Source organism: Scyliorhinus torazame, chromosome 9 (assembly GCF_047496885.1).
Source record: "Scyliorhinus torazame isolate Kashiwa2021f chromosome 9, sScyTor2.1, whole genome shotgun sequence".
Taxonomy (NCBI): domain Eukaryota; kingdom Metazoa; phylum Chordata; class Chondrichthyes; order Carcharhiniformes; family Scyliorhinidae; genus Scyliorhinus; species Scyliorhinus torazame.
In genome coordinates, this window is record NC_092715.1 from 167,202,517 (window position 1) to 167,229,298 (window position 26,782).

Sequence of the window (26,782 nt, forward strand, 5' to 3'; positions counted from 1 at the left end):
ATACCTGGCAGTGTGCAAGAACAGATCAGGGACTTTTGATCTGCTCTTTAATTTTCTCCTCCTCCCTCCAGAAGTGCATTTAACTTTGCTCACAAACACACCATCATTTGGCTTGCCATCTCGCTAAGGCAGTTTGTCGTCACAATTTGTGTTTCAGTACTAAATGCACAACTCTCAGACCCCAATACATTGCTGATGTAAAATTGTCATTGACTACGTACCAATTTATTGTTCCTGCAATGATGCAGGATGTAATTCATTCAGGTTAACATCTCTTCCCGATATTTTTATTAAGTATGGCAAGGTACTTACTCTTCTAAAAAGTGCTGCTGGGGTCCTATAACTGACCCTGGTCTACATATTCTGATCCAGGCAATGGCTTCCGCAGCTGTAAGTTTGTAGTGTTTCATGATATAACATGCTATTAGAGTACCAGTTCGGCCCAAGCCAGCTAAATTTAGAACAAAAAGTACAGTCATTACAATCATGTCTGAAAATTGTGGTAAAATATACAGAACGGTGCTAAAAAGGAACTCACTGGGAAACAAAAAGAATGCATAATTCAATAAGCAAAACTGAATATTCCAGTATCTCCACTAAAAACTGGAGGATAGAATAGAAATTCTATTTCATCCTCTTCACCTACCTTCCCCCCCCCCCCCCCCCCCCCCACCCCCCACCCCCACCACCCCACAATTGTACCAACAGGAACCCAGAATACTTGAATTTAAAGTTGGAAACCTGCTGCTACTAATTACCGGTTTAAAATTCCAAATATTGAATTTCCAGGACAGAATACAATCTCTGTATAATTTAGAAGTCAGGAACAGAAAATGTGATTCATTTCCATTCCATTTCTAAAAGATAAAGGCAGACTTAGGTAGGAACCTTCAATCCAGATGCTGACTAGCCGACATTTGTATTTTGTAATTAAAAAAAGATGTTTCCACATTTTTCCTTTTTAGCTCTACCACTCCGATGACACTAGTACTGTCAACGTCAATACTGCAAATGTAAATCAGCAACAGTACCTTTACAGTGCACAGCAACGACACCCTCGGCATTTTCACAAATGTTCAGGAATCTTTTGACTATCGCATCACTAGGCGTACTTCCATCCACAAAGAAGAGATCGAAATGTTCAAAACGAGCATCTGTGAATCGCTTGGCATCATACATCTTCTTGTTTAAACGGATAATTGTGGTGACATTGTGCTTGCGGAAGTACTGGAAATAGGCCTCTGGAGCGTGCAGAGGGTAGCCTGATTCAAAAAAAAAAAAAAAGAGTGAAAGAAAAGGTAGTCATGAGTTTGTTTCCAACATTTAGCACAGTTTCATACTCAATACCTCAGACCAAAGCCTGCTGAAAATACACGTCAGGTCGGAGTTCTGCTGAAGTTCATGCCCGAAAATATTAATTTGTTTTACTCTTTTCACGGGCTATCTGACTTGGTGTGCTGCCGTCATTGGCAATTTGTTTCTTTACAAAGTAAATTGTAATATTTGACATTTCACATAGAAGAATTAGCGTTTAAAGGGGGGGGGATGCAAAATGGTTTAGGATTGGAATTCGACAACCTGAGGTCAAGGCAGCAATCGATGCTGGGTTAAGAGGCCGGAGTCAAGGAATCAAGAGCTCACAGGCAGAGTGACTGCAGGACTGGCAGAGATTATTACAGAGTCACGGCAGTGAAGCAATCTAAGCACTAAGATGACATTTTCAAATTTGAAATGTTGCAAAATTGACAGCCAATGCAATTATTGAGGATAGGAATGGTGGGTGTGTTAAATTTGGTATTTTCGAACAGGATGCAGAGTTTTGGGAGGGCTGATGTTTGCAGATGATGGAGGGGAGGCTAACTAGGAGGGCATTGGATTGGTCAAATCTGGAAGTGACAAAGACACAGATGAGGATTTTAGCAGCAGATAGGAAAAGGTAGAATTGGGATACAGCATGGTTAAAGTTCAAAGATCATTTCGTTTTGGACTTCCGGTGGCGAATATGAGGGAGTAGGTCGCACATTTGGTGGATCCTGTTTCGGTTGGACTTTTGGACCTTTTCCCCCGACTTTTTTGCGCTTTTGAGCGCAGAACTGGAAAGCAATAGTACTCAGGCACTGAACCCATACAGAGTTGCATGAACTTAAGAAGCCGGAGGAACCGTAAACAGCAAAAGAAGTGGTCAAACAAGGGCACGGTGGAAGCTGTGAGAGAGACCAATATGACCGGTGTCTGTAACAAGGCGCCGACAGTCCAGCCTACAATGGAGCAGCTGCTACAGGCCATGCAGGAGGGCTTTTTAGCTCTGAAGGGCGATAATTTGGAGCCGCTCTAGAAGTCGATGGACCGATTGGAAAAAAGGCTGGATGATCAGGCCGAGAAGCTCCAGAAGCTGGAGAAGACGTTGGAGGAGCAGGCAGACTTTCAAACGGTGGCGGACGTGGAGATTCGGAGGCTGAGGGATCAGCAAAAAATACTCCTGGAAAGGCTGGAAGACCTGGATTACAGGTCTCGCCGGCAGAATGTAAGAATTGTTGGCCTCCCGGAGGGGGCTGAGGGGCTGGATGCCGCCGCGTATGTGGAGGGTATGTTTCAGAAGCTGCTGGGGAACAAGGTGTTCCCTCGCCTGCTGGTGGTGGACAAGGCACACGAGTGCAGGTGAGGCAGCTGCGGTGAGGGGGTCCCGCATGAGCGATGGTGGTCCGGTTCCACAGGTACCTGGACAAGGAACGGGTTCTGCAATGGGCCAAGAGCACACAAAGCTGTACATGGGACAATAGCACCCTGCGTGTTTACGAAGACCTGAGCACTGAGGTGGCCAGGAGGAAGGGAGGCAACAGGCAGGTGAAGGAGATTTTGTACAAGAACAAGGTGAAATTCGGGTTGCTTTTTCCGGCACGACTGTGGATTACGTATGAGAGCCAGCACCACTATTTTGAGGAACCAGAGGCGGCGATGGACTTTGTTAAGAAGCAAGGACTGGCTCTGAGCTGAGGACTCTTGGATTCATGGTAGAACTTTTAAGTCTATTTTGTTTCTCTCGCTTCGAGAGATGCCTGCATGCTTGGATCCATTCTTTTTGTTTTTTCGACCTTTTTAGGTAGCGATGGGTTTTTCTTGTTCTTTTTTGTGGTTTCCCTAAATGTTTTCTTTTTGGGGTCTCTTGTTGGGTTGGAGGTTTGGTAGGGGGAAAATAGCTAAAAAGGTGTGGTTATGATGGGGGTTTCGGGGGAATTTTTTGCAATCTTTTTCGGTGTGTGGAGGGGAAGGGCTGAGAGTGCCTGGTACTACTTATCTCTATCAGTTTGATCTAAATTGCATTATTGTAGGGAATGTCTTTGACTTGTATAGAATATGTGTTTAAGCAGGGCTGGTTTGGGGAAGTGGTATGGATGGGCTGGGGGAGGGGAGCCAGGGAACAATGGGTGAGAGACGGCTGGCGCCGAAGTGGGGAGCCACCAGGCTAGCTGGGTGGGCTAGTCAATAGAAGCCAGGTGGGGGGGGATTCATGCAGTTAGACTAGAGCAGGGGTTGGGTGGTACGATGGTGTTACGGGGGGGGGGGTTGATCTGCTGATGAAGATGGAAACCGGGCATGGCAACAGTGAGGAGGTTATGGGTGGAGCCGGCCAGGAGGCGGGCCAGAGGAAGCACGACACATGGTTGGGGGGCTGGCCAAGGAAAGGGGATGGCTGATCGGCAAAAGGGGGGGGGGGGCGAAGTGCCCCCCCCCCGACCAGGCTGATCACCTGGAATGTTAGAGGGCTAAATGGGACAGTGAAGAGGGCGCGTGTGTTCGCGCATTTGCGGGTTCTGAAGGCGGACGTGGTCATGCTGCAGGAGACGCATCTGAAAGTGGCAGACCAGGTTAGGTTGAGGAAGGGCTGGGTTAGCCAGGTCTTTCATTCGGGGCTCGACACTAAGACTAGGGGGGGTCACGATCCTGATTAATAAAAGGGTTCAATTAGAGGCGGAAGATACAGTTGCGGATGGGGGGGCGGCAGATTTGTTATGATTAGGGGTTAGCTCGAAGGGGTAGTCTTAGTCAGTGTGTATGCCCCTAATTGGGACGATGTGGATTTTATCAGGAGGTTGCTAGGGAAGATCCCCGACTTGGACTCACGCAAACTGATCATGGGTGGGGACTTTTAACACAGTCCTGGACCCGAGCCTGGATCGGTTGTCTTCAAAAATGGGCAGGTTGCCAGCGATGGCAAAGGAACTGAGGGGGTTCATGTAGCAAATGGGGGGAGCTGATCCGTGAAGATTTAGCCGGCCGTCGGCGAGGGAGTGTCCGTGCTACTCCCACGTCCATAAGGTGTATTCCCGAATTGATTTCTTGGTCATGAGTAGGGACTTGCTGTCCGGGATGGTGGGGGCAGAATATTCAGCAATTACCATATGGGTAAAACTCATATGTAAAACTCCGCACTGGGTAGACCCACAGATTTGTAAGGATAGCTTCCAGCGCCCACAATGGAGGCTGGAAGTTGGATTGCTAGCAGACGAGGCGGTGAGAGAGAGAGAGAAACTGGAGGAGTCTCAGCAGCAGTGCTCTGGGAGGCGCTGAAGGCAGTGGTGAGAGAGGAACTGATCTCAATAAGGGTCCATAGGGACAGGACAGATGGGGCAGAAATGGACCGACTGGTTCAGGAAATTTTACGGACGGACAGGAGTTACGTGGAGTCCCCGAGGCCAGAGTTACTCAGGAAACGACAGAGGCTGCAGGCCGAGTTCGGGGTGCTGACTACAGGCAAGGCTGTAGAACAGCTTAGAAAGGCAAAAGGCGCGATATATGAGCATGGAGAGAAGGCCAGCAGAATGCTCGCGCAACAACTAAGGAAGAGAGAAGCGGCTAGGGAGATAGGAAGGATAGCGGATGGGGAGGGAAATCTGGTGGGGGACCCGGCAGGGCTGAACAAGGTGTTTAGGGACTTTTATAGTAAACTGTACACTTCGGAACCCCCCAGGGGACCGGAGGAGATGAGAAAATTCCTGGACGGACTGACCTTCCCAAGAGTGGGTAGGGGGGTGGTAGACGGACTGGGGGCCCTGGTTGGGATCGAGGAAGTACTGGGGGGCCTGAAGGTCATGCAGTCAGGTAAAGCCCTGGGGCCGGATGGATATCCGGTGGAGTTTTACAAAAGGTTTGCCAAGGTAGTGGGGCCAGTGCTGGTCAAGGTTTTTAACGAGGCAAGAGAGAGGGGTCCTACCCCCGACGATGTCGCAGGACACTATTTCGCTTATTCTGAAACGGGATAAATACCGGGAGGCCTGTGGGTCTTATAGGCCGATCTCTTTGATCAACGCAGACCTTAAGTTACTGGCCAAGATCTTGGTGACTACAATTGAGGACTGTGTACCGGACGTAATTGCGGAGGACCAAACTGGGTTCGTAAAGGGTAGGCAACTGGTGGCCAATCTAAGAAGGCTGCTTAATGTGATCATGATGCCCCCGGAGAGCAGGGAGGCAGAGATAGTGGTAGCTATGGATGCGGAAAAGGCTTTCGTCCGGGTCGAGTGGGACTATCAGTGGGAGGTGCTGGGAAGGTTTAGGGAGGGGTTCATTGACTGGGTTAGGCTGTTATACCAGGCCCCAGAGGCTAGTGTAAGGGCGAACAGGACATCAGATTACTTCAGACTATACCTCGGGACAAGACAGGGTTGCCCTCTCTCCCCACTGCTGTTCGCGCTGGCCATAGAGCAGCCGGCAATTGCTCGGAGAGCTTCAAAGGACTGGAAAGGGCGGTCTGGGGGGGGGGGGGTGAAATGGAACATAAAGTCTCGTCATACGCGGATGACCTGTTGTTATACGCAGCGGACCCAATGGCGGGGATGGATGGCATCGTGGAAATCCTGAGGGAATTTGGCCGGTTTTCAGGATATAAACTGAACGTGGCAAAGAGCGAGTTGTTCGTAATTCAGGCGACGGGGCAGGAGAGTAGGCTGAAGGGGTTGCCGTTCAGGCTGGTAGGGGAAAGCTTTAGATACTTGGGAATACAGGTGGCACGGTACTGCGGCAGGTTGCATAAGCTCAACCTGTCCTGACTGGTGGAACGAGTGAGGGAGGAGGTTCGGAGTTGGGATGCACTCCCGCTGTCACTAGCGGGGAGGTTGCAGACTGTCAATATGACGATTCTCCCGAGATTCTTGTTCATAGATCAGTATCTCCCCATTTTAATCCGAGGTCCTTCTTCAAGAGGCTGAATAAAATTTGTCTGGGCGGGGAAGTCCCCGCGGGTGAGGACGGTGATGCTCGAAAGGAACAGGGGGGAGGGGGGGCTGGCGTTGCCGAACTTTAGCAACTACTACTGGGCGGCCAACATAGCGATGATAAGGAAATTGATGGCGAGCACGGGGTCGGCCTGGGAGCGGATGGAGGCTGCTACGTGCGGGGCACCAGTTTGGCGGCCCTGGTTACGGCGCCTCTGCCGCTCCCACCGGCGCGGTACTCCACCAGCCCTATAGTGGTGGCGGCTTTGCGGATCTGGGGCTACTGGAGGCATATAGGGGATGTGAGAGCATCGGTGTGGACCCCAATCACCGATTTGCCCCGGGGAACATGGACGGTGGGTATCGACTGTGGCGGAGGGCGGGGATTGTGAGGATGGGTGATCTGTTCTTGGGAGGGAGCTTCCCGAGCATGAGGGCGTTGGAGGAGAAGTTCGGGCTGGCGGGAGGGAATTACTTTAGATACTTACAGGTACAGGATTTTGTGCGCAGACTGGTGCCGTCCATCCCACGCCTCCTACCAAAGGGGAGGCAGGACAGGGTAGTTTCTAGGGGAGAGGTAGGTGAGGGTAGAGTCTCAGATATTTGCAAAGAACTAATGGGAGCACAGGATACACAGACTGATGACCTGAAGCTCAAGTGGGAGCAGGAGCTAGGGGGGGTGCAGAGATGGAGGACGGTATTTGGGCAGAAGCTCTGGGCAGAGTAAACACGACCGCAACATGCGCCAGGCTCAGTCTGATCCAGTTTAAGGTCATGCGGTCGGGCCCACATGACCGTGGCCCAGATGAGTAAATTATTCGGGCTGGAGGACAAGTGTGCTAGATGCACCGGTGGGCTGGCTAATCACATGCACATGTTCTGGTCGCGCCCGAGACTCAGGATGTACTGGCAGGGATTCGCGGACATCATGTCCCGGGTTTTGAAAACTGGGGTGGCAATGAGTCCGGAGGTGGCAATCTTTGGGGTGTCGGAGGACCCGGGGGTCCAGGAGGAGAAGGAGGCCAATGTCTTGGCCTTTGCTTCCCTGGTAGCCCGGCGACGAATACTGTTGGCATGGAAAGACTCAAAGCCCCCGAAGACCATTACCGGCTGTTGACCGTCTGATTCACCTCAGTGTTTTGCCACTAACAAGAGGGAGTTGATTTTAAACTCCCCCTCACCACTCACTCCCAGCCAACGCAGAAGCATGGCAGCATGCAGACCTGGTCCTCACTTTGGGGATGCCGACCTAACCAGGCTTCTCAATGCAGTTGATGCAAAACTGGACATCCTGTTCCCCCGAAGGGGTTGGAGGACCAGCAGCAAGGTCACCAATATTGCCTGGAAGGCGGTGGCAGCGGGCATCAGTGTGGGTAGCATGACCAGGTGGACAGCCGTACAATGTTGGAAGAAATCCAACAGCCTCCACTGAGCTACAAGGGTGTTACCACCTCTCTCCCACCATCAGTTCCATCTGCCACCGCTCAAATTCCCAAACCCCTGCCTCACACAAATCATTGGCTGACACCTCGCACCCTACCCACATCAGATCTTCGTGCTTGCTGTTCAAAATCAACTGGCACCCACTAGCACAACCCCTTCATGTCCAGGTGCGGTGCCCACACATGCCACCTGCTGTAGACCCCTTGACCCATCAAGGGTGTGGCTCACAATGCCCTCTTTGTCCCCGCAGGAGAAGATAGCCCATAATAAGTGGAAAAGTGGCAAGACGAGGGTGGAGTATTAGAGATCCTCGTCCTCACTCCCTTATGAGGAACGAGGCCCTGGAGATAGTGGGGTTGACAGAGGAGACAGCAGTCACTGACGAGTGAGGTTGACCTGTCCGGCAGAGGTGAAGATCCACCCCTTCACCCAGATGACCTGTCCTCAAGTGAGTTGTTCATGTCAGACAAAATGATCCTTCCCTCTCACTGGCCACATGTCCATTGTCTCGCAGGATCTCCATCTGATGGGGGGCCATCCCGGGTTCAGCCGTGATATTCAGGAGTGGATGTCAACGACATTCCAGTGAGTCCCAAAGGCTGCAGGCTCAGGAGCTGATGCTGACAATGCGTGGCACCAAGTCCAACACTGCTAGGGTGGCGACTGCAGTGGATAGTCTGCATGACATCCATGTCTTGCGTGCTGGTGCATAAGGCATGGCTCAGTCTGTTATGATCTTGGCTGGGTGCCTCAACGTCACATCCCATTCGCTGAAGGACTTGTCCCAGACACAGTTGGGCATAGTCGAGGTACTGCAGAGCATGGACCAGTCACTGAGAACCATCGCTGAGGGCATCGACAATATGGTATAGGCAATGGGGACCGCCAGAGCCAGATGATGCAAGGCCCCTGGAGCTCACTCCAGTTTCCCCTCCAGCCTATGGATACCACCAAGACCTTACGGGCACCATCAGGCTGGAGGAAGCGCTAGAGGCCAACCCAGGGTCTGTCACCAAGGAGTCTACGGTGGTCTCCAGTTCTTCCGAAAAAAAACTCTCGACACTGGCGCATCTCAAGGACAGCAGGTAGAACAGGGTGACATGGCGATTCCAGTTGACACTGGTAAATCATAGATTACATAGAACATACAGTGCAGGAGGCCATTCGGCCCATCGAGTCTGCACCGACCCACATTAAGCCCTCACTTCCAACCTATCCCCGCAACCCAATAACCCCTCCCAACCCTTATGGACACTACGGGCAATTTAGCATGGCCAATCCACCTAACCTGCACGTCTTTGGACTGTGGGAGGAAACTGGAGCACCCGGAGGAAACCCACTCCGACACGGGGAGAACGTGCAAACTCCGCACAGGCAGTGACCCAGTGGGGAATCAAACCTGGGACCCTGGTGCTGCGAAGCCACAGTGCTATCCACTTGTGCTACCGTGCTGCCCTGCAGGTGGGGCCCTCCAACTCCAGGCCCGCCAGAGGACATCCGCCAAGGGCATCAAAGGCCACAGGGTGCAAAAAGCAGCAGGCTGCCTCCACCTCTGATGTGCATCCTGGAGATACACAAGGAGGCAGTGGCGTAGTGGTATTAACATAGAATTTACAGTGCAGAAGGAGGCCATTCGGCCCATCGAGACGGCACCAGCTCTTGGAAAGAGTACCCTACCCAAGCCCACACCTCCACCCTATCCCCATAACCCAGTAACCCCACTCAACCGACACTAAGGGCAATTTATCATGGCCGATCCACCTAACCTGCACATCTTTGGACTGTGGGAGGAAACCGGAGCACCTGGAGGAAACCCACACACACACACGGGGAGGATGTGCAGACTCCGCACAGACAGTGACCCAAGCCGGGAATCGCACCTGGGACCCTGGAGCTGTGAAGCAATTGTGCTAACCACTATGCTACCGTGCTGCCCTTATTGTCACCCTCTAAAATGACCTACCAAGCCACTCAGTCCAAGGGCCATTAGAGATGGGTAATAAATGCTAGCTCAGCCAGCAATGCCCAGATCCCCTGAACAAATAATTTGGTGGCCCATTTGGATCAATGTCGCGCATCAGGTCTTCTTGCTTCAAACCGGATTGCCTCTGGACTCATAAGTCCACCTGAGCCCGGTGTATCTTAAACAATCGTCCTTCTTTCCGGCTACAGAAAAAGGAGGAAACAGCAACAGCATCCTCCAGGCATTTGCAGCCACCAATAGGAGCAAGCAGCAAACACAACCTGCAGCTGTGAAGTGCTCTTAAAACTAAGAAGGGCAATTCCTCATTAGCAATACCTTTAGCTGAGAAGCTAGAGGCTGTTCACAGTCAAAGGGAGTTAAAGTGACCTTCAACATAGAACCAAGAATTGGTGGGACAGATAGGCAGCAACTGTATTTAATAATAATTAATAATAATAATTGTTTATTGTCACAAGTAGGCTTCAATGAAGTTACTGTGAAAAGCCCCTAGTCGCCACATTCCGGCACCTGTTCGGGGAGGCTGGAACGGGAATTTGCCCGTTATTGGTATCCACAATATTTAAAGATGGCTTGAAGGCCTCACTGACGATGAGCACCTCGACTCAACACCCCCGCCCCACCAGACCCACGGGCAACACCTGACCTGGAACACTTCAGCTCCCTGACCAAGACCAAGCCCTGGGACGGTAGCTCTCATGCCTTTGGGCTGCATGCCAGAAAATCGAAATGATAACTCACCACCTCAGATCCCCTCAGCAGCCATTGCACCAGCTTCACATTCTTAAAAAGTACTAAACGACGCCCACTTGATCTCCCGGTTAATTCCCAGGAGGCCGTTGCATTCGACTTCAATCTCACCAATGAGATAGAAATAAATTGAGGTCAGGGTTAATAATACGCTTGCCATATTTGGCAGTGATCGGAACACGCCATTGGAAGCAGGTTGGTTAGATAGCAAAGGGATTCTCTTCTCGCACGGCTCAAATCTTGATTTTGGCCTCTCCTGCTATTTAACCTGCGTGCTCAAATCCGTGCCGGGCGCAAAGCGGTTAAATCACATCCAATATTCTGGGCCTTTTAACATTGCAGCACTTGGGGACTTTTTTTTTTTTTTTAAATGAGTGAGAGTTTTTATAAAAGTATTATTAGAGGAGTTGCAAAAAAACTTGGTCACAGGGGTGTGTTTTAAGGAATAAGGAGATGGATATTCCGATTCTGAGACTAAGTGCTAATGCTGGCGTGGGAACGGTGGAGTTTCACGACTGAAACAACGGCGCAAAACGGCTACCGATCCTCTGTCTGGTGGGGGACTAGTAGGCACTCAGCGTAGAGCACCGGGCTCTAGCTGCGGATACAGCCGGAGAATTGCCGGGTCCGTGGCCGGGCATGGCTGTGGCGGCCTGCAGCGGCCGCACCGTGCAACATGGCGCCGGCTGGGTGCAGACCTTCCTACCAAATAATGACCCCCCCCCCCTTCGGCCAGGCCCGCCGCCCCTGGGCCATCCCCCACCCGTGCACCAAGCTCCCTCCCCCGCATCCACAGATTGGCTTTCTCCAAACCCCTCCCCCTCGACTGTGGCAGTGCTGCACTCACTCCACAGCCAAAATAGCATGAGAGACCCACGCCATCAGGAATTCAGAACATCGGGGAGGGCCTCAGGTGACGCCCTGAGGCCATCCATACGGCATGTGGCGTAGAGTACTCCATTTTGGAGGGGCGGAGCATCGCAAAAGCAGCGCTGCCCTCGATTTCGGCACCAACAGGAATTCTCCGGCCGAACGCGATTTCGGCGTTGGAGACCGGAGAATCCCACCCAATGTAAAAAGCGGAGCAAAGCTTTGGGAGCAAATTCCAGGGTGGACTCTCAGTTGCTAAAAGCACCACTGCTACTGGTGCACTGAAGGAAAGTCAGAGGAATAGAGAGATCGTGGGGGTAGGGGAGGAGGCTGCCAGGGAGACAATGAAAACACATTGTAGGGAGAGATTTGAGACATGGGCTAAGAACTTGAAATTTGATGTAGGTATAAATGGACAAGGGTGGTTGCCGAGTAGGTTACTGTGCTGGATAGGATATGAAAACTCGGATTTTGGGTGAGCCGGGCAGAGGGATGTAGGGCTAGTAGGGAGCACTCGTGTTGGTAACGTGAAAGATTTTATTTATAGTAAAGTACTTATAGTAAAGAAACAATCCATTCAGCTCAATTGGTCCATGTTGGAGCCTGTCCATCATCATATCATCCGAGTCCTTTCTTCCTTGTGCACTTATTCATCTTCCCCTTAAATGCACCTATACTATGTGACTTAACTGCTTCCTGGGAGCACACCAAATAAAATCCAAACAAATCACTTTGATGGCATTTTACTATTTGTAGACACCATTGCAACTATTAAATGCATATCCCAAGTGAAGAACTGAAAAGATAAAGCAACACATTCACAGATCCAAAAATTAATTCACAACTGAATACCCACCATTTTCTATTTTGCTCTTTGGATGTGGTCCACTAAAGGCCAAGAACTTGCTGGGGATTATCCAGTTAAAATCGCCATTTTCTGCCCTCTGCAAACAAAGTGTTAATTTATACATAGGTGTCCGTCAATCTTGAAGAATATTTAAGTATTCAAAAAATTAGTTTTGAAAATGCCATCTTTTATCGATCTACAAACACTAACCTCATAATGTTCATATTCATCTACATCAAATGTATTAAAATTGAAGAATTCATACTGTAGGGCCTACAAATCAAAGGATTAAGAATTATGCTTAGTAATCAACAAGAGTATAAAGAAAATAGTCACTAGAAGAGGCGAGTCCAAAGTACTTTTTCCAAGTAAAATCTCTACTACAAAATAAACACTGGCACCAATGGACCAAGTTCAAGTTTAGGCCAAGAATAGTTAACACCAGAAATAAACTCTTGGCAGCATAATAGCGGCAAATCCTTGCAATCATTCAAATGTCTCTTAAATGCTGAAATGGGGAGGGGATAATTGAATGACAGGTTTCTGTTTCTGGGTGGTTCTTGTGGCCTCCCATTCAAATTTTGAAATTGCACACATGCATAAACAAGAACTGACAGTATTTTCTTCAAAACTTTTAACAGGAGTATTATTAAGCCACATGATTAAACATGCACAAATGCCAGGAAATGCTAATAGTTACAATATCACTTTACCTTACTAACTGCATGTAAACAGTCCAGAACTGTTAGGTTATATGTGCACGTGCCAAATGAAGCATCCCTGCAATAAGAAGTTTTACATTTGTCATAAAATGAAGAATTGTATTTTCTATCATACAAAATATCCAAGAACATAAAATAGAAGAAAGTTGGACAGGAATAGACCATACAGCCCTTTAGATCTGTTTCACTATTCAATATGATCATGGCCGATCTTCGGCCTCATCTCCGCCTGCTCCCCCGTCCCTGGATTCCCTAAAAGATCAAAAGTAATGTATTCAACAACGACGCACTGATAACCCTCGGGGGAAAGAATTCCAAGCCTTCGAATCCCTATGATGAAATTTCTCCTCCTCCCAGTCCTAAATAATTGGTCCCTTAGCCCGACACTGCCTCTATGTTCCAGATTCCCTTGCCAGGAGAAACAACGTCTCAGTATCTACCATGTCAACGACCAGCATGCATTCTTCCCAACCTAGAGAAAGTATAGGTCCGATTTACTCAGCTTCTCATAATAGGACAACTTTCTCATCGGATGAATCTAGTAAATCTCTGATGTCTTTCCAATACAAATATATCTTTCCTAAATACAGAGACCAAAAGTGCACAGAGTGGGCTGGATATTATGGCTTCTGACGAGCGAGGCAAGCGGAACTGGAAATGCACGGTCCACGCACTCCTGCTCCCACCGGTGAATCAAGTGTTGGCCAGCCCTAGGGTGGGGTGTTCCGCACCCGACTGGATGCAGAGGACGGGTGCGGGGTTAGGCTCTGAATTGGAAGTCGGTCATTACCAAACATTTTGGATTTTGTTTATTGTCACGCGTACCAAGGTACAGTGAAAAGTATTTTTCTGCGAGCAGCTCAACAGTTCATTAAGTACATGAAAAGAAAAATAAAAGAAAATACACAATAGGGCAACACAAGGTACACAATGTCTTAGAATTAAATTTTAAAAGATTAGAACAATTGTAAGATAAGTAAAAAGTGGATCTGTTAGTGGAGCTCGCAGAGAGTCGCCATCCTCCGGCGCCATTTTGTGAAGACATTTAAAGGCATGCTGGCATTGGGTTGGTGGTGGCTTCATGAGAAATCCACGTTCGCTGTTAACACTCTTTAGACAGCAGTATCCATAGCAGACACTGAAGCAGCAGAGCAGCAGCAGGGTGATAGCATGTTTTTTAATTCTATGCATTATTGTGCCAGCAGTGTCTCATTCAGGATCCTTGTCAGGGATGAAATAATGGGCGAATTTAACAGAAACATTTCTAAGTTAATTTTGCAGGGGGTTTCCTGCCGGCGAGTTCCCCACCGCTATCAAACAACACGGTCACTTTTTTGGGCCCTGGGGAGTTTCTCACCGGTTTAGCCAACACTTTTTCGGCACTGGGCAGGTGAACTCAGATCAAGCTGCGATTTTGAAAGGGTGTTCCAATCTCTAAGTGAGCTTGTGGGTCCCCCACACCCATGGGCACTACTACCCATTCCCTCCCCCGCAAAAGTGAAGACACCATGTTATGGGGTCTCTGGGGGGGCCTCCCCTCTTCAGGCAACTCCCACCCGTAATCCGAGAGGCCCTTACCTAACTGCCCTACTCTCCCCACCCTCCATACCCTTATTTCATGGACATGGCGCCCTCGGCCCGGACCTTGGCAGTGCCACCCTGGCAGTGCACCTGCCAGCTTGGGAGTACCACCCAGACACCTTGGCAGTGCCAAAATGCCAGCTGGGCAGTGCCAAGGTGCCTGCATTCCAGGGAGAGGATTAGGGACCCATGCTGCACCATCCCTGGCTGCCCAGGTGCCTCCAATGGTCTGGGAGATCCCCCCGGATGCTGTTCCGCCTGACCCACGTTTGTGTGGACTTAAACGGCACCCGGCTGCAGCCTCATGGGGAGGATGCTAGATCTCAGGAGGCTGGTTGTTCCTGGGTAAGCTCACCGATGTAGCTTTAAAACCTACCAGCCCCTTTTGGGCAGGATTCTGATTCCGACGCCTTGCAGGACTTGGTATATCCTGCGAGGTGGAAAGGCCGTCAGGGAGGGCGATCCCTTCTCTAGAATGCCAGGTTGTGTAAAGCGCAGCAGGCCACAACGATGAGCGAGACACAAGCCAGAGAATATTGCGGAGAGCTGCCTGCAAGGTCCAAGCATCAGAAATCACATTTTGAGCAGTCTAGCAGTTTGCCCAGTGACGGCCCTGGTGCATGTGAAGCTCTCATTGTAATATTGTAATGCATCTCTGCCTCCATCAGTGGATTTCTCACCGGACACATGAGCCATCTCTTTAGCAGTTATCCCTAGTCTCCAAGATGCCAACTTCCCAAAGGCTCTGGTGGATAGAACATCTGTGGCACCTGGGAGTGCCCAAGGATGTAAGAGTCCTGTCTATCCCCCAAGACAGCTGGCACAAACCTGTCTGATCCTTTGACAATGGTCACCAACAAGTTCGACATTGATGGAATGGACATATTTATAGCTGGCAAATGCCTGTGGCTGGCCCGATGTAGCTTTGATAGCCACATGCATGCAATCTATCACACCTTGAACTTTGGGGAATTCAGCAATAGCGTGAAGCCTCTGGCTCTCTCATTCAGCAAAACACATGAAGCCTCTGGTTCTCGCAGCCTGATTAATGTTATTAGTGGTGAAGAAGATTAAGTAATGTGCTCACCTAAACATTGCATGCATGACCTTCAGCAATGGTGAGCTGAAGCTTGAGAACCACACAAAGGCCTCTGGCTGGTTCCTGGAATGATTGCAGAAAGTACGTGGTGGCAACCAATTAGGGCAAGTAAAAGGTCAATGGTCAGGAATTGACTGGAATTTTTGTAGTCAGACTGTGGGTCCCCGATGGCATCGGGAACATGGCCACCTGCCTGGATGCAGCTCCCCAGTAGTAGACCATGGATTGGGGAGTGGGAACGCAGCACTCCAGGCTGGTTTTGAGGCCCTCACCACCTATTTACCTACAAGCCAGGAGGCTGTGGCCATTTTTAGTTTAAAAGTTTTAGATGTTGCTGATAGCATACATCAGGATGGAGACCCCAGCCATCATGGCTAGCATGGTGGGCAGCACATAGCACAGTGGTTAGCATTGTTGTTTCACAGCGCCAGGGTCCCAGGTTCGATTCCCGGCTCAGGTCACTGTCTGTGCAGAGTCTGCACGTTCTCCCAGTGTCTGCATGGGTTTCCTCTGGGTGCTCCAGTTTCCTCCCACAAGTGCTGAAAGACATGCTGCTAGATTTGGACATTCTGAATTCACCCTCTGTGTATGAACAGGCACCGGAATGTGGCAACTAGGGGCTTTTCACAGTAACTTCATTGCAGTGTTAATGTAAGCCTACTTGTGACAATAAAGATTATCATTATTAATTGGACACACGCCTGCCCTTGTTCCCCAAATTGGCCAATTTGGATATTATCACTGCAGGGTGATTGTTTCACACAGTGCAGGGTCAGGATTCCCATTTAATCTGATGTCTTGACACAAAATCCTGCCCATGTCCAAGTCTAAATTACAGTTGTAACAAGGGAAACAACGGGTGCAATTCAAATGCCTTGTTGCGCCCAACTGCGTGTCAGGATGAGGCTGTTGAATCTCGCGAGAGGGTTCTTGTGAGATTTGCAACGCTCCAAATGTCTCCCGAGAGATTCAATGGAATCTCATGAGGCGTCGCTATCTCGCTCTCGCTGGGCGAGATCCAGTCTGCATGCTTAAATGAGTCTAATGGGGAGGAGAGAAAGAGAGAGATCGGGGCAGCCGGTCATAATGGCTCCCCGATCTGCAAGGAGACTTTCTCACCAGCAGGAAATTCCTCTAAGTGTGGCCTCGGCGGAGAGTATCTTCCCGAAACCAAAATGAAACGGCATAGTGCCGTTGAATAGCGGGTCAGCGGACTTCAACTGAAGTCTGCTGAATCGCGCCAAACTTTCTCATCAGAGTCAGCAGGATACTTATTAGGAGGATAAAAGTAGCTTGTTGAGAGACCCACCAGCTATCTTGGGATGCAGGCAAACTAAATAGCATTTGCCCAGCAGTCATTAGTGAGAAGGTCTCAATGTCCTCCTTGCTTCTACACATCGACTTCAGCTTTCAAAACCCAAATAACAAAAAGGTTAGCATCATATGGGACCAATCTCAGTGAACTATTGGAGGAAACTGCACAAGCTATCCATCTCACTTGTTCCTTGATATTAGTGAGAATATTCCATTTCCAATTCTCTTCCCGCTCCTAGTGGTGACTACGGTTGACTCTCACCTATTTCCATAGCCAATAACTCCCAGGGGTTTAGAGCTTGAAGGGTGCCATGCCTCACCATTGGTGGCTGGCCAAGAGTCTCTCTCACTCTTACTGCCAGCCACTGGCATTTTGGGAGGATTTGCAGGTTGTCGCACAACCTGCTTAACCGTGTTATGAACGCATAAATTCCTGGGGTGGAACTCGAACCCGGAGCTTCTGTCTCAGAGACAGAGATACTCCCACTGCACCACAAGACTTTTATGGTGAGAATACAATGACAGTAAACAAGCATGTCAGAGTTGAACAACACAGACTGTTAAACTTCCAAATCCAATTTGGAGATGATTCCATGCATTGTCCTGATTAGGTCTACAAGCGACTCAATAGCAATGACAGGAAAGGACATTTTAAAAAGTGTTACCTAAAAGGTTGGTATGTGTTATTCCCCCCCACCAACAGTCTGTAGGTTTCTTCTGGAGATTTTTTCAAATAAATTACCTGGAAGAAACAAGATTGAACTTGAAACGTTTTTAAAAATCCTACTGCAGCACTGTAATAACAAAGTTTTAATTGTAATATACTGTTATATGATGCACCAAGTCATAACTCCAATCTCCTAACATGTGTCATGGGAGTGCACCTTTAAGAAATGGGTGTTTATCAAATAGCTGCAGTGATGTCATTGTGTGGGTGGAGCCGAGTTGTGTCTTTGGCTTTTACTTTCGTTTTGAGCTGGAAGCTGTTTCCGGCTTTGTGTTTTACTTTCGCTTTAGGCAGTTGAAAGCGGAATTCAGACAAGGAAGGTTAATTTTGTCTCTCTCTCTGTATGTTAAAAGGTGTCCAGATCACTTGATAATTTAAAGTGATAACTGTCTTATGTAAAGAATTTATACCTACTGCTTTGTTAAAAAGTATGTTTGGCTTATGGATGTTGTCAGGAAAGTTATTAAGGGTTACATAGAGTACTGTATCTGTGGGGGGCAGTTGTGTTGGCAATGGATAAAATGTTAGTATGCGTTTATAAAATGTTAACTGAATTCATGGAATAAACATTGTTTTGTTTTAAAATACTTTAAGGTCTCTGTTGCATAACACCTGGAAAGTAGGCCCTTGTGCTCCACATATTCAAAATGTATTAAAAGTTCTTGGTCAGGTAACACTCCATGATACACTTTGGAGTTTTCTAAACCCTGGCCCATAACATAACACCTTTGCGTCCACATTCTTTGTATCTTCAAAATAAGAAAGATCAGAAATAGTACACCTTCCAGAAATCCCAAGTAAACCCATCGGAAAACTCATATCTTCAGAGTATGTTGCAATGTGAAAAGCAATCATTATGCAACACCAAGTTGCGAAATACAATGTCCATTTCTAAACAAATTGGGAATAATATGCATAAAAGATTATTTTTCCCACCTATGTCACAGATCTCAAGGAATAAAACCAGCCTTGGAGTTACACTCCAATATCATAATACATGGTCAATCATGATTTATTCTCCATGCATTAATTCTAGTGGCAATATAAAAAATACAGCCAAAACGGTCTAGGAACTATTTACTTGGTACTGGGATGCAGTCGGTCTCCTTTTCCTTCTGTGGTGCGTCTCCTCTGCCAGATATGCTCACCATTCGATCTCAGCATCCAGCACAAATGTTGACAGTTTTTATTTTTTTCAATTTAGAGTGTCCAATTCTTATTTTTTCCAATTAAGGGGCAATTTAGTGTGGCCAATTCACCTACCCTGCACACTTTGGGTTGTGGGGGTGAGACCCACACAGACATGGGGCGAATGTGCAAACTCCACACGGACAGTGACTTGGGGCTGGGATTGAACCCGGGCCCTTAGCGCCGTGAGGCAGCAGTGTTAACCACTGCTCCACCATGCCGCCCTAAATGTTGACAGCTTTTAAAGGTACAGTGCACCCACAAAATATAAAATAAAGCAAAAATAAAGATCACAATCACTGTACATTTTTTCTTTTGATTACATTCCAGGCCAAAGTCTGTTCAAGTCGTTGAGGGGCAAGTCCATGCGAAAATAAAGAAATTTTAATTAAATTATTTCTTATAGAAATGTAAATGAAATATATATAGATTGTTCCAACCAGGTATAATAGTGTTTAATCTCATGAAGTAATTAATTCTGCTAAACGGAATACAGAACAAAACAAAAATTACAATGTGTGATTAGCACAGGCTACGTAAAACAAATGTTGGCTTTAATCACCCAATGCAAAATACAGAAATTCACTGGTAATTAACAAACATTTTTCCACATGCTCTATGAATACAAACATTAAAGAATCAAAGAGGCTTGCGTTAATAAAATACCCTTCATGACCATAATATCTCAAATGAAGCACTTTTGAAATCTAGTTCCTGTTGTAATGCAGGAAACACAGCAGCTAATTTGCATACAGCAGGCTCCAACAAAGAGTAATAATGCTCAGATAATCCATTTTTTTGTGTCTTTGATGGAGGGCTAATTATTAGATAATAGGATAACTTTAGTGCCATAAAAGGGGCCTCAGTTCAATGTCTCATCTGAAAGACAGCATCTCAGACAACTGCCTTGATTTCAATAATCTAATGATGGGCAAATTAAGTCACGGGAATCATTGTCACTCCCCATGCCATGAATGTTCAACACCAAACTTATGCTTCCTTAAGAGTGATCAAGATTCTAACTTATCAAACACTCGGCAAATACTGCTACAAAAGGGAATTGGTCAGCCCTAAAGTTGCTATAATCACATCTCCTCAAATTAAACATTTCCAACCTGTAGTATAACTCGCCCAAACCCACAAGAAGCGAATCTCGGTGCTAACCAGACCCACCTGAGGATAATTTGTGGTGTCTATAAACTTTTACCAATCAAGAGTGATTCTTCCAGTGCTGTTGGCTGGGGTCTGGGGGTCGGAATATTCGGCAATTGCAATATCAGATCATGTGCCGCATTGGGTGGATATGGTGTTGGAGAAGGGAGCAGTACAGAGGCCACGGTGGAGATTGATGTGGGCTGTTGGGGGACCAAGGGTTGTGTGAGAAGATTGAGAAAATAACGGAGGAGTACGTGGGGTTTAATTGTACAGGGGAGGTTTCGCAGGCGGTGGTATGAGAAACTCTAAAAGGCAATGAGAGGCAGGAGGTGATCTAGTTCAAGGCAAACGTGGATAAGGAGAGGGTGGAGCGGCAAAGGGCAATAAATGTTGGAGGTAGACAGGAGCCATATTGAAGACAGGGATCCAACCCTGTTGGAAAGGAGGAAGGAATTGCAGGCGAGCTTTGACCGGCTGTGCACAAGGCGGTGTGCCAACTGAGGCGGGCGTAGGGTGGCATGTGGCGCAGTGGTTAGCACTGGGACTGCGGCGCCGAGGACCCAGGTTTGAATCCCGGCCCTGGGTCACGGTCTGTGTGGAGTTTGCACATTCTCCCCATGTCTGCGTGGGTTTCACCCTCGCAACCCAAAGATGTGCAGATTGGGTGGATTGGCCACGCTAAATTGCCCCTTAATTGGAAAATAATAAATAATTGGGTACTCTAAAAAAAATTTTAAAAGAAGAAAAAAAAAAGAGGCGGGCGAGGGGGCCGATCTACAAGTTGAGAGAAGGCAGGCAGACGTCGGAGGGAGGCAGTGGCGTGGGAGATTGTCCAGGTGTGGGATAGGGCAGGGAAGTTGGTGGTGGCTACGGACCAGATTAATAGGGTGTTTGAGCAGTTCTGCAAGAGCTTGTATAGGTCGGAGCCACCAGGGGAGGATCGGGAGATGCAAGAATTCCTGGATGGTTTGGAATACCAGAGGTTGGGGCACAAGGATAGAGCCATATTGGAGGGGGCGATAGTGGAGCAGGAGATAAAAGATGCAATTAGGAGGATGCAGTCGGGAAAGGTAGCAGGGCCAAATGGGATTCCAGCAGAGTACTACAAGAAATTTTAAAGACAAGTTGGCACCGCTGATGGTGGGGATGTTTGAGGAGGTGATAGGGAAGGGGGTATTGCCACAAACCTTGGGGCAGGCATCGATCTACCTGTTGCTCAAGAAGGATAAGGATCCGACAGAATGTGGGTCGCATAGGTCCATATCACTCTTGAATGTGGACGCAAAGGTGTTGTCGAAGGTATTGGCGGGTTGGTTGGAGAAGTGTCTCTCGAAGGTGATAGGGAAAGATCAGATGGGGTTTGTTAAGGAGCGGCAGCTCTTTCCTCGAACATTAGGAAGGTATTGAACGTGGTTTAGGCACCGGCAAAGGGGAGGGAGGAGGTGGTGATAGTGGTGTTGGACGCTGAGAATGCATTTGACCAGTGGTTTGGGATTGGGCCACGATGTGTGGATTCAGTACGACTGCTATACAAGGAGCCGATGCCGAGTTACGCACGAATAACATGAATTTGGGATATTTTGCTCTGCACCGTGGGACCAGGCAGGGATGCCCCATGTCACCCCTGTTGTTGGCACTTGCGATTGATCCTTTGGCCATCACGTTGAAGAGTTCGGAGGTGTGGAGAGGGATAGTGCAGGGGGAGGACGGGGGGTATTCTTTGAATGTGGACGACTTGCTATTGTATGTATCAGTGCCGAGTGCATCGATGGGTGGTATATTGGAGCTGCTCCAGGTATTTGGGTCTTTTTCGGGGTATAAGCTAAATTTAGACAAAAGTGAATATTTTGTGGTGTCCTATCCAGGGGTGGAGGCAGCAGGGGTTGGGGGGCTGCCATCCGTAGAGTGACGACCCACCTTTGATACCTGGGGGTGCAGGTGGCACAGGATTGGGGGGAGGGTCTGTAGGTATAACATTACTAGTTTGGTGGGGAAGGTGAAAGCGGACTTGGCAAGGTGGGATGACTGGCGGGTCATGTACAGGCAGATAAAATGAATGCGTTGCCGCGGTTTGTGTTCATTTTTCAGTGCGTGCCGATCTTCCTAGGATGTTGAAAATATGATTACCTTGTTTATATGGGGGGTCCGGGTGGGGGGCGGGGGGGATAGGTGGCCAGGATTAGGAAGGTGCTGTTTCAGAGAGGACGGCAGTCAGGGGGGTTGGGTCTCCCAAATTTACTGCATTACTACTGGGCAGCGAGAAGGTGAGGCACCCAATGGGCTAGAATGAAAAGGGAATTTGTGCAGGGGATCGGGGCAACAGCACAGCTCCCGATGGCCCCAGGGAAACCTTCGGGGAGTTTGGTGTAGTAGCGGCATTGCAAATCTGGCTGCAGTTACAACAGCACTTTAGACTGGGGGTGGGGTCAAGGGAAATGTTGATTCGGGGTATCACAGATTTGTGCCAGGGAAATGGGATGGGAGTTTTCGGAGATGGGAGGAGAGGGGATTTAGAGCACTAAAGAATTTGTTTTGGGAGGACCGGTTTGTGGGACTGAAGGAGCTGGGGGCAAAATATGTGTTGGGGTTGGGGAGATGTTTAGGTATATGCAGGTCCGAGATTTCACTGGAGATACAGAGCTTTCCGGTGGCGCTGGCCTCCACACTGTTGGAAGAGGTGCTGATGACAGGGCAAGTGTAGAGGGGGGTAGTGTCAGCGATATTTGGGGTGATTCCGGAAGAGAAGGTATCGCTGGAGGGGATTAAGGCAAAGTGGGAGGAAGAGTTGGAAGATAGCATGGAGGAAGGGTTGTGGTGTGAGGTGCTCCGGAGGGTGAATGCTTCAACTTTATGCGCGAGGTTGGGGCTGATACAGTAGAAGGTGGTGTATAGGGTGCACCTCACAAAGACGAGGATGAGCCGACTCTTTTGAGGGGTAGAGGATGTTTGTGAGTGTTGCAGGGGAGGCCCCGCAAATCACGTTCATATGTTTTGGTCCTGTCCAAAACTGGAGGGAGGTCTTCATGGTAATCTTGTCGGTGGTGGATGTGAAACTCGAACCTGGTTCCCTTGAAGCCATATTCGGGGTGTTGGATCGGCCGGCGTAGGAAGCGGGTGCGGAGGCAGATGTCTTAGCCTTCGCCTTGTTGATCATCCGAAGGCGGGTCCTGTTGGGGTGGAGGTCAGCTTCTCCACCCTGTCGGGGGCACGGGGGGGGGGGGGGGGATCTGCTGTAGTTCTTAACATTCGAGAAAGTGAAGTTGGAGTTGAGGGAGAGGATGGAAGGGTTCTACAATTCATGGACTTTTGTTTATTATGCATTTTCAAGAATTGGATGAATTGAACATTAGGTGGGGGGGGGGGGGGGGGGGGGGGTTGGACTGTGTATGTTGTTGGTTACTATGTATGGGGTGATGGTGGATTCCTGATTCTTTTTCTTTGATGTTTGTATTTAAAATGTTGAGGGTTGTTTGGGGGTATGAAGGGATTGCTGACCAGGGGATTGACATTGTATTGGTTACCGTTGATTGTTTGTTGGCGGGTGTAAATTTGGTGAAAATGTGAAAAAAGGAGAAAAAAAATATTTTTAAAAAAAAGAAAGGCAAACTATAAAGTAAATGCAGAGTAACTTCAGAGTACTTTAGATGTCCTCTTGCATGAATCGCAGAAAACTGGTGTGCAGGTCCAGCAGGTAACAAGGAAGGCAAAGAGAATTTTGGCATTTAAGGCTAAAGGGAGAGAGAGAGAGAGAGAGTATAAAAGTAGGGAAGCGTTGCCGCAACTGTACAAAGCATTGGTGAGACCACATATGGAGTACCATGTACAGTTTTGGTCGCCTTACTTAATGAGGGTTGTAGCTGCATTAGAGGCAGCTCAGAAGAGGTTCACTAGATTGATTCCAGAGATGAGGAGTTTGTTTTATGAAGAGATTGATCAGTTTCGGCCTATACTCTCTTGAGTTTAGAAGAATGCGATCTAATTAAGGTATAGAAGATGATAAAAGGTATTGACCAAGTAGACGTATAGCAGATGTTTCCTCTTGTGGGGCAATCTAGAACAAGAGGTCATAGTTTTAGTCTAAGGGGAAGCAGATTTAAAACTGAGCTAAGGAGAAATTACTTCTCCCAAAGGGGCGTGAATCTGTGGAATTCACTGCACTAGAATGTTAAGTAATGGGTTAAGAGACATTGCAATTAGTTGTCTCATTTATGTTAAGTATCCATTAATTGACACTGATATGTAAAGGGGCTTCAGGTGGCCTCTGTCAGGTGGTGTGCTGTTAAGAGATTTGTGCAGAGGCGGTGGAAGTGAAATAAATGGTGTTTGGTGAAAAGGAACAAGAACTTTAGACTCTTCATTTCACAGCAACTAAAACGTCTAACAATGGTAGCAGAGGATGGTTGCTGTGCAAATGTGAAGGTTTGAAAGATACAACTTTTCCTGATCAAACCAAGGATCGAGAAGGAAAAAAAAAAGATACATGGCTGAACCCAGGATAAAGATGGCTGGATATGACGATCCTCCTTTATTTTCTGAAAGGGAATCGTACGACCAATGGAGAAGTGCAGTAGTTATGTGGACGAAGGTAACTGCTTTGGGAAAGAGAAAACAAGGTATGGCATTGGCTCTTTCTCTACCATATGGCAGTAAAATCCGAAACAAAGTGCTTTCTGAGCTGGAATTGGAAGAGTTAGACTCAGAAGGAGGTCTGGAGACTTTATTACATTATTTGGATAAGATTTAGAAGAAAGATGACTTGTTAATTGCGTATGAAGCATGGTCGGATTTTGCCAAGTTCCGGAAAATGGAGGATATCTCCATGGAAGACTATATAATGGAATTTGGCAGACTATATAAAAGGCTGCAGAAACACAATCTGGAATTTCCACAGTCTGTGTTGGCCTTTAAATTACTTGACTGTGCTAGAGTGAGCAACATGGATTGGCTCCTGGTTTTGACAGGAGTTCAGTTTAAGGATACCTTATTCGAACAGATGACAAAAGCTTTACAAAAGTTTCTGGGGAAACATTTGATTCCGATGGCTCTGATGACCCAAATAGGTCAGCCTGCAATAAGGCAGAATATGGAAAAAACTCTAGTAACAGGATGGCAACATCGAATGGCTACGAACAGGGCTGAAGACTATAGACGGAGACCGAGACAAGGAAATTATGAAGACAGAAACCCAGTTAGAACCTGCAATAGGAAGATGAACCCCAGAAATGCATGGGGCATGATAAATCGATGTTTTCGATGTGACTCTCAATACCATTATGCTTCCAACTGTCCAACTCGTTATGATAAGAGTGTTTGAAGCGACACATGACACGCAAGAGGCAGAAGAGGAAAAGATAGCGACCAGAAAGAAGGCATTGTCCTATTGACAAGCAGTTTTACACCAGTAATGAGGGTGTTGGTTGCAGAATCCTTCAACTGTGCTGTATTGGACAGTGGCAGCACATCTGTGTGTGGAATTGACTGGTTAAAATGTTACCTGGACTCTTTGAATGCTGAAAATCATAACAAGGTTAAGGAAATTGAAAGTTCCACAAGTTTCAGGTTTGGGGATGATAATACTCTGAAGTCGCTGAAAAGAGTGGCGATCCCTTGCAATATTGCAGGAGTGAATCGTTTCATTAGCATGGATGTTGTATCAAGTGAGATACCTTTGCTTCTGAGCAGACCATCGATGAAGAAAGCACACATGAAACTGGATATGGAACAAGATAAGGCAACTGTTTTTGGGAAGACGGTGGACTTACAATTTACAGAGTCAGGACACTACTGTATTCCATTACTGACAGATAATTTTTCAAGTAGAGTGGTTAAGGATGTGTTAATGGTAGTTGAAAATGGGACTTGATCTGATAAAAAGCTTGTGGTATTAAAACTGCATAGGCAATTTGCCCATCCGTCTCCTCGGAGGCTGAAAAATTTATTAAAGGATGCAGGGGTAAGGGTTGACGACTATACTAAACTGATAGAACAGGTTAGTGACCGCTGTGAAGTTTGTAGGAAGTACAGAAGGATACCAGCACGACCGATAGTAACCCTACCTTTGGCCAGGGATTTTAACGACATTGTGGCCATGGACCTTAAGATCTGGGACAAAGCAAATAATATATTTATTTTGAATTTTGTAGATTTAGCAACCAGATTTAGTCAATCAATGATTGTACGAAGTAAAGAAAAGAGAGTAATTCTGGATCAAATCGTGGAAAAATGGATCGGGACAGGAATGGGTCCACCGGCAAAATTCCTTACGGACAATGGGGGAGAATTTGCTAATGATGAGTTTAGGGATATGTGTGAAAACATGAATATCAGAGTTATGAATACGGCTGCAGAAAGCCCATTTAGTAATGATGTCTGTGAAAGAAATCATGCTGTCATCGATGACATGCTTCGGAAAATCGACCAAATTGCAGGCTAAATTCAGCTTTAGCATGGGCAGTACATGCAAAGAATTCATTGTAGATGGTTGGGGGCTATAGTCCTTATCAATTATTGTTTGGTAGAAATTCTAAAATTCCGTCCATTTTGGATGACCAGCCTCCAGCTTGGGAGGGGTCTACAATTAGCTCTGGTTTTGTTGAACATTTAAATGCATTACATAGCAGTAGAAAAGCTTTTTTGGAAGTAGAAGTCTCTGAAAGAATTCGCAGAGCTTTAAGACATAACGTACGGCCATCAGATGCCGTTTTTCAGCAAGGAGGCTTGGTATACTATGAGAGACAATTCTAATGAATGGAAAGGCCCAGGGAAGATCATAGGCATAGATGGCAAAACAATTATTTTGCAACATGGTAATCAAACTGTTAGGGTCCATTCATCAAGGATAATGGGGACAGATTACAAATTTTAAAATTTAGACAGAACATACAGACATGACG

At 47.6% G+C, this 26,782-nt stretch overlaps 1 protein-coding gene across 4 annotated transcripts in view; it reads right to left on the reverse strand.

Annotated features, from left to right (window-relative positions):
• LOC140429570 (dual specificity protein phosphatase CDC14A-like) overlaps window positions 1-26,782 on the reverse strand; it is a 206,064-nt gene that overhangs the window by 65,447 nt on the left and 113,835 nt on the right. For all 4 annotated transcript variants that reach the window (XM_072516747.1, XM_072516748.1, XM_072516749.1 and 1 more), the window contains exons 5-10: window positions 17,485-17,561; window positions 12,817-12,883; window positions 12,314-12,376; window positions 12,113-12,200; window positions 1,032-1,262; window positions 313-451 (exon numbers count right to left, since the gene is read on the reverse strand). In XM_072516747.1, the coding sequence (XP_072372848.1) occupies window positions 313-451; window positions 1,032-1,262; window positions 12,113-12,200; window positions 12,314-12,376; window positions 12,817-12,883; window positions 17,485-17,561 (665 nt within the window). The remainder of the gene's footprint in view (window positions 1-312; window positions 452-1,031; window positions 1,263-12,112; window positions 12,201-12,313; window positions 12,377-12,816; window positions 12,884-17,484; window positions 17,562-26,782) is intronic.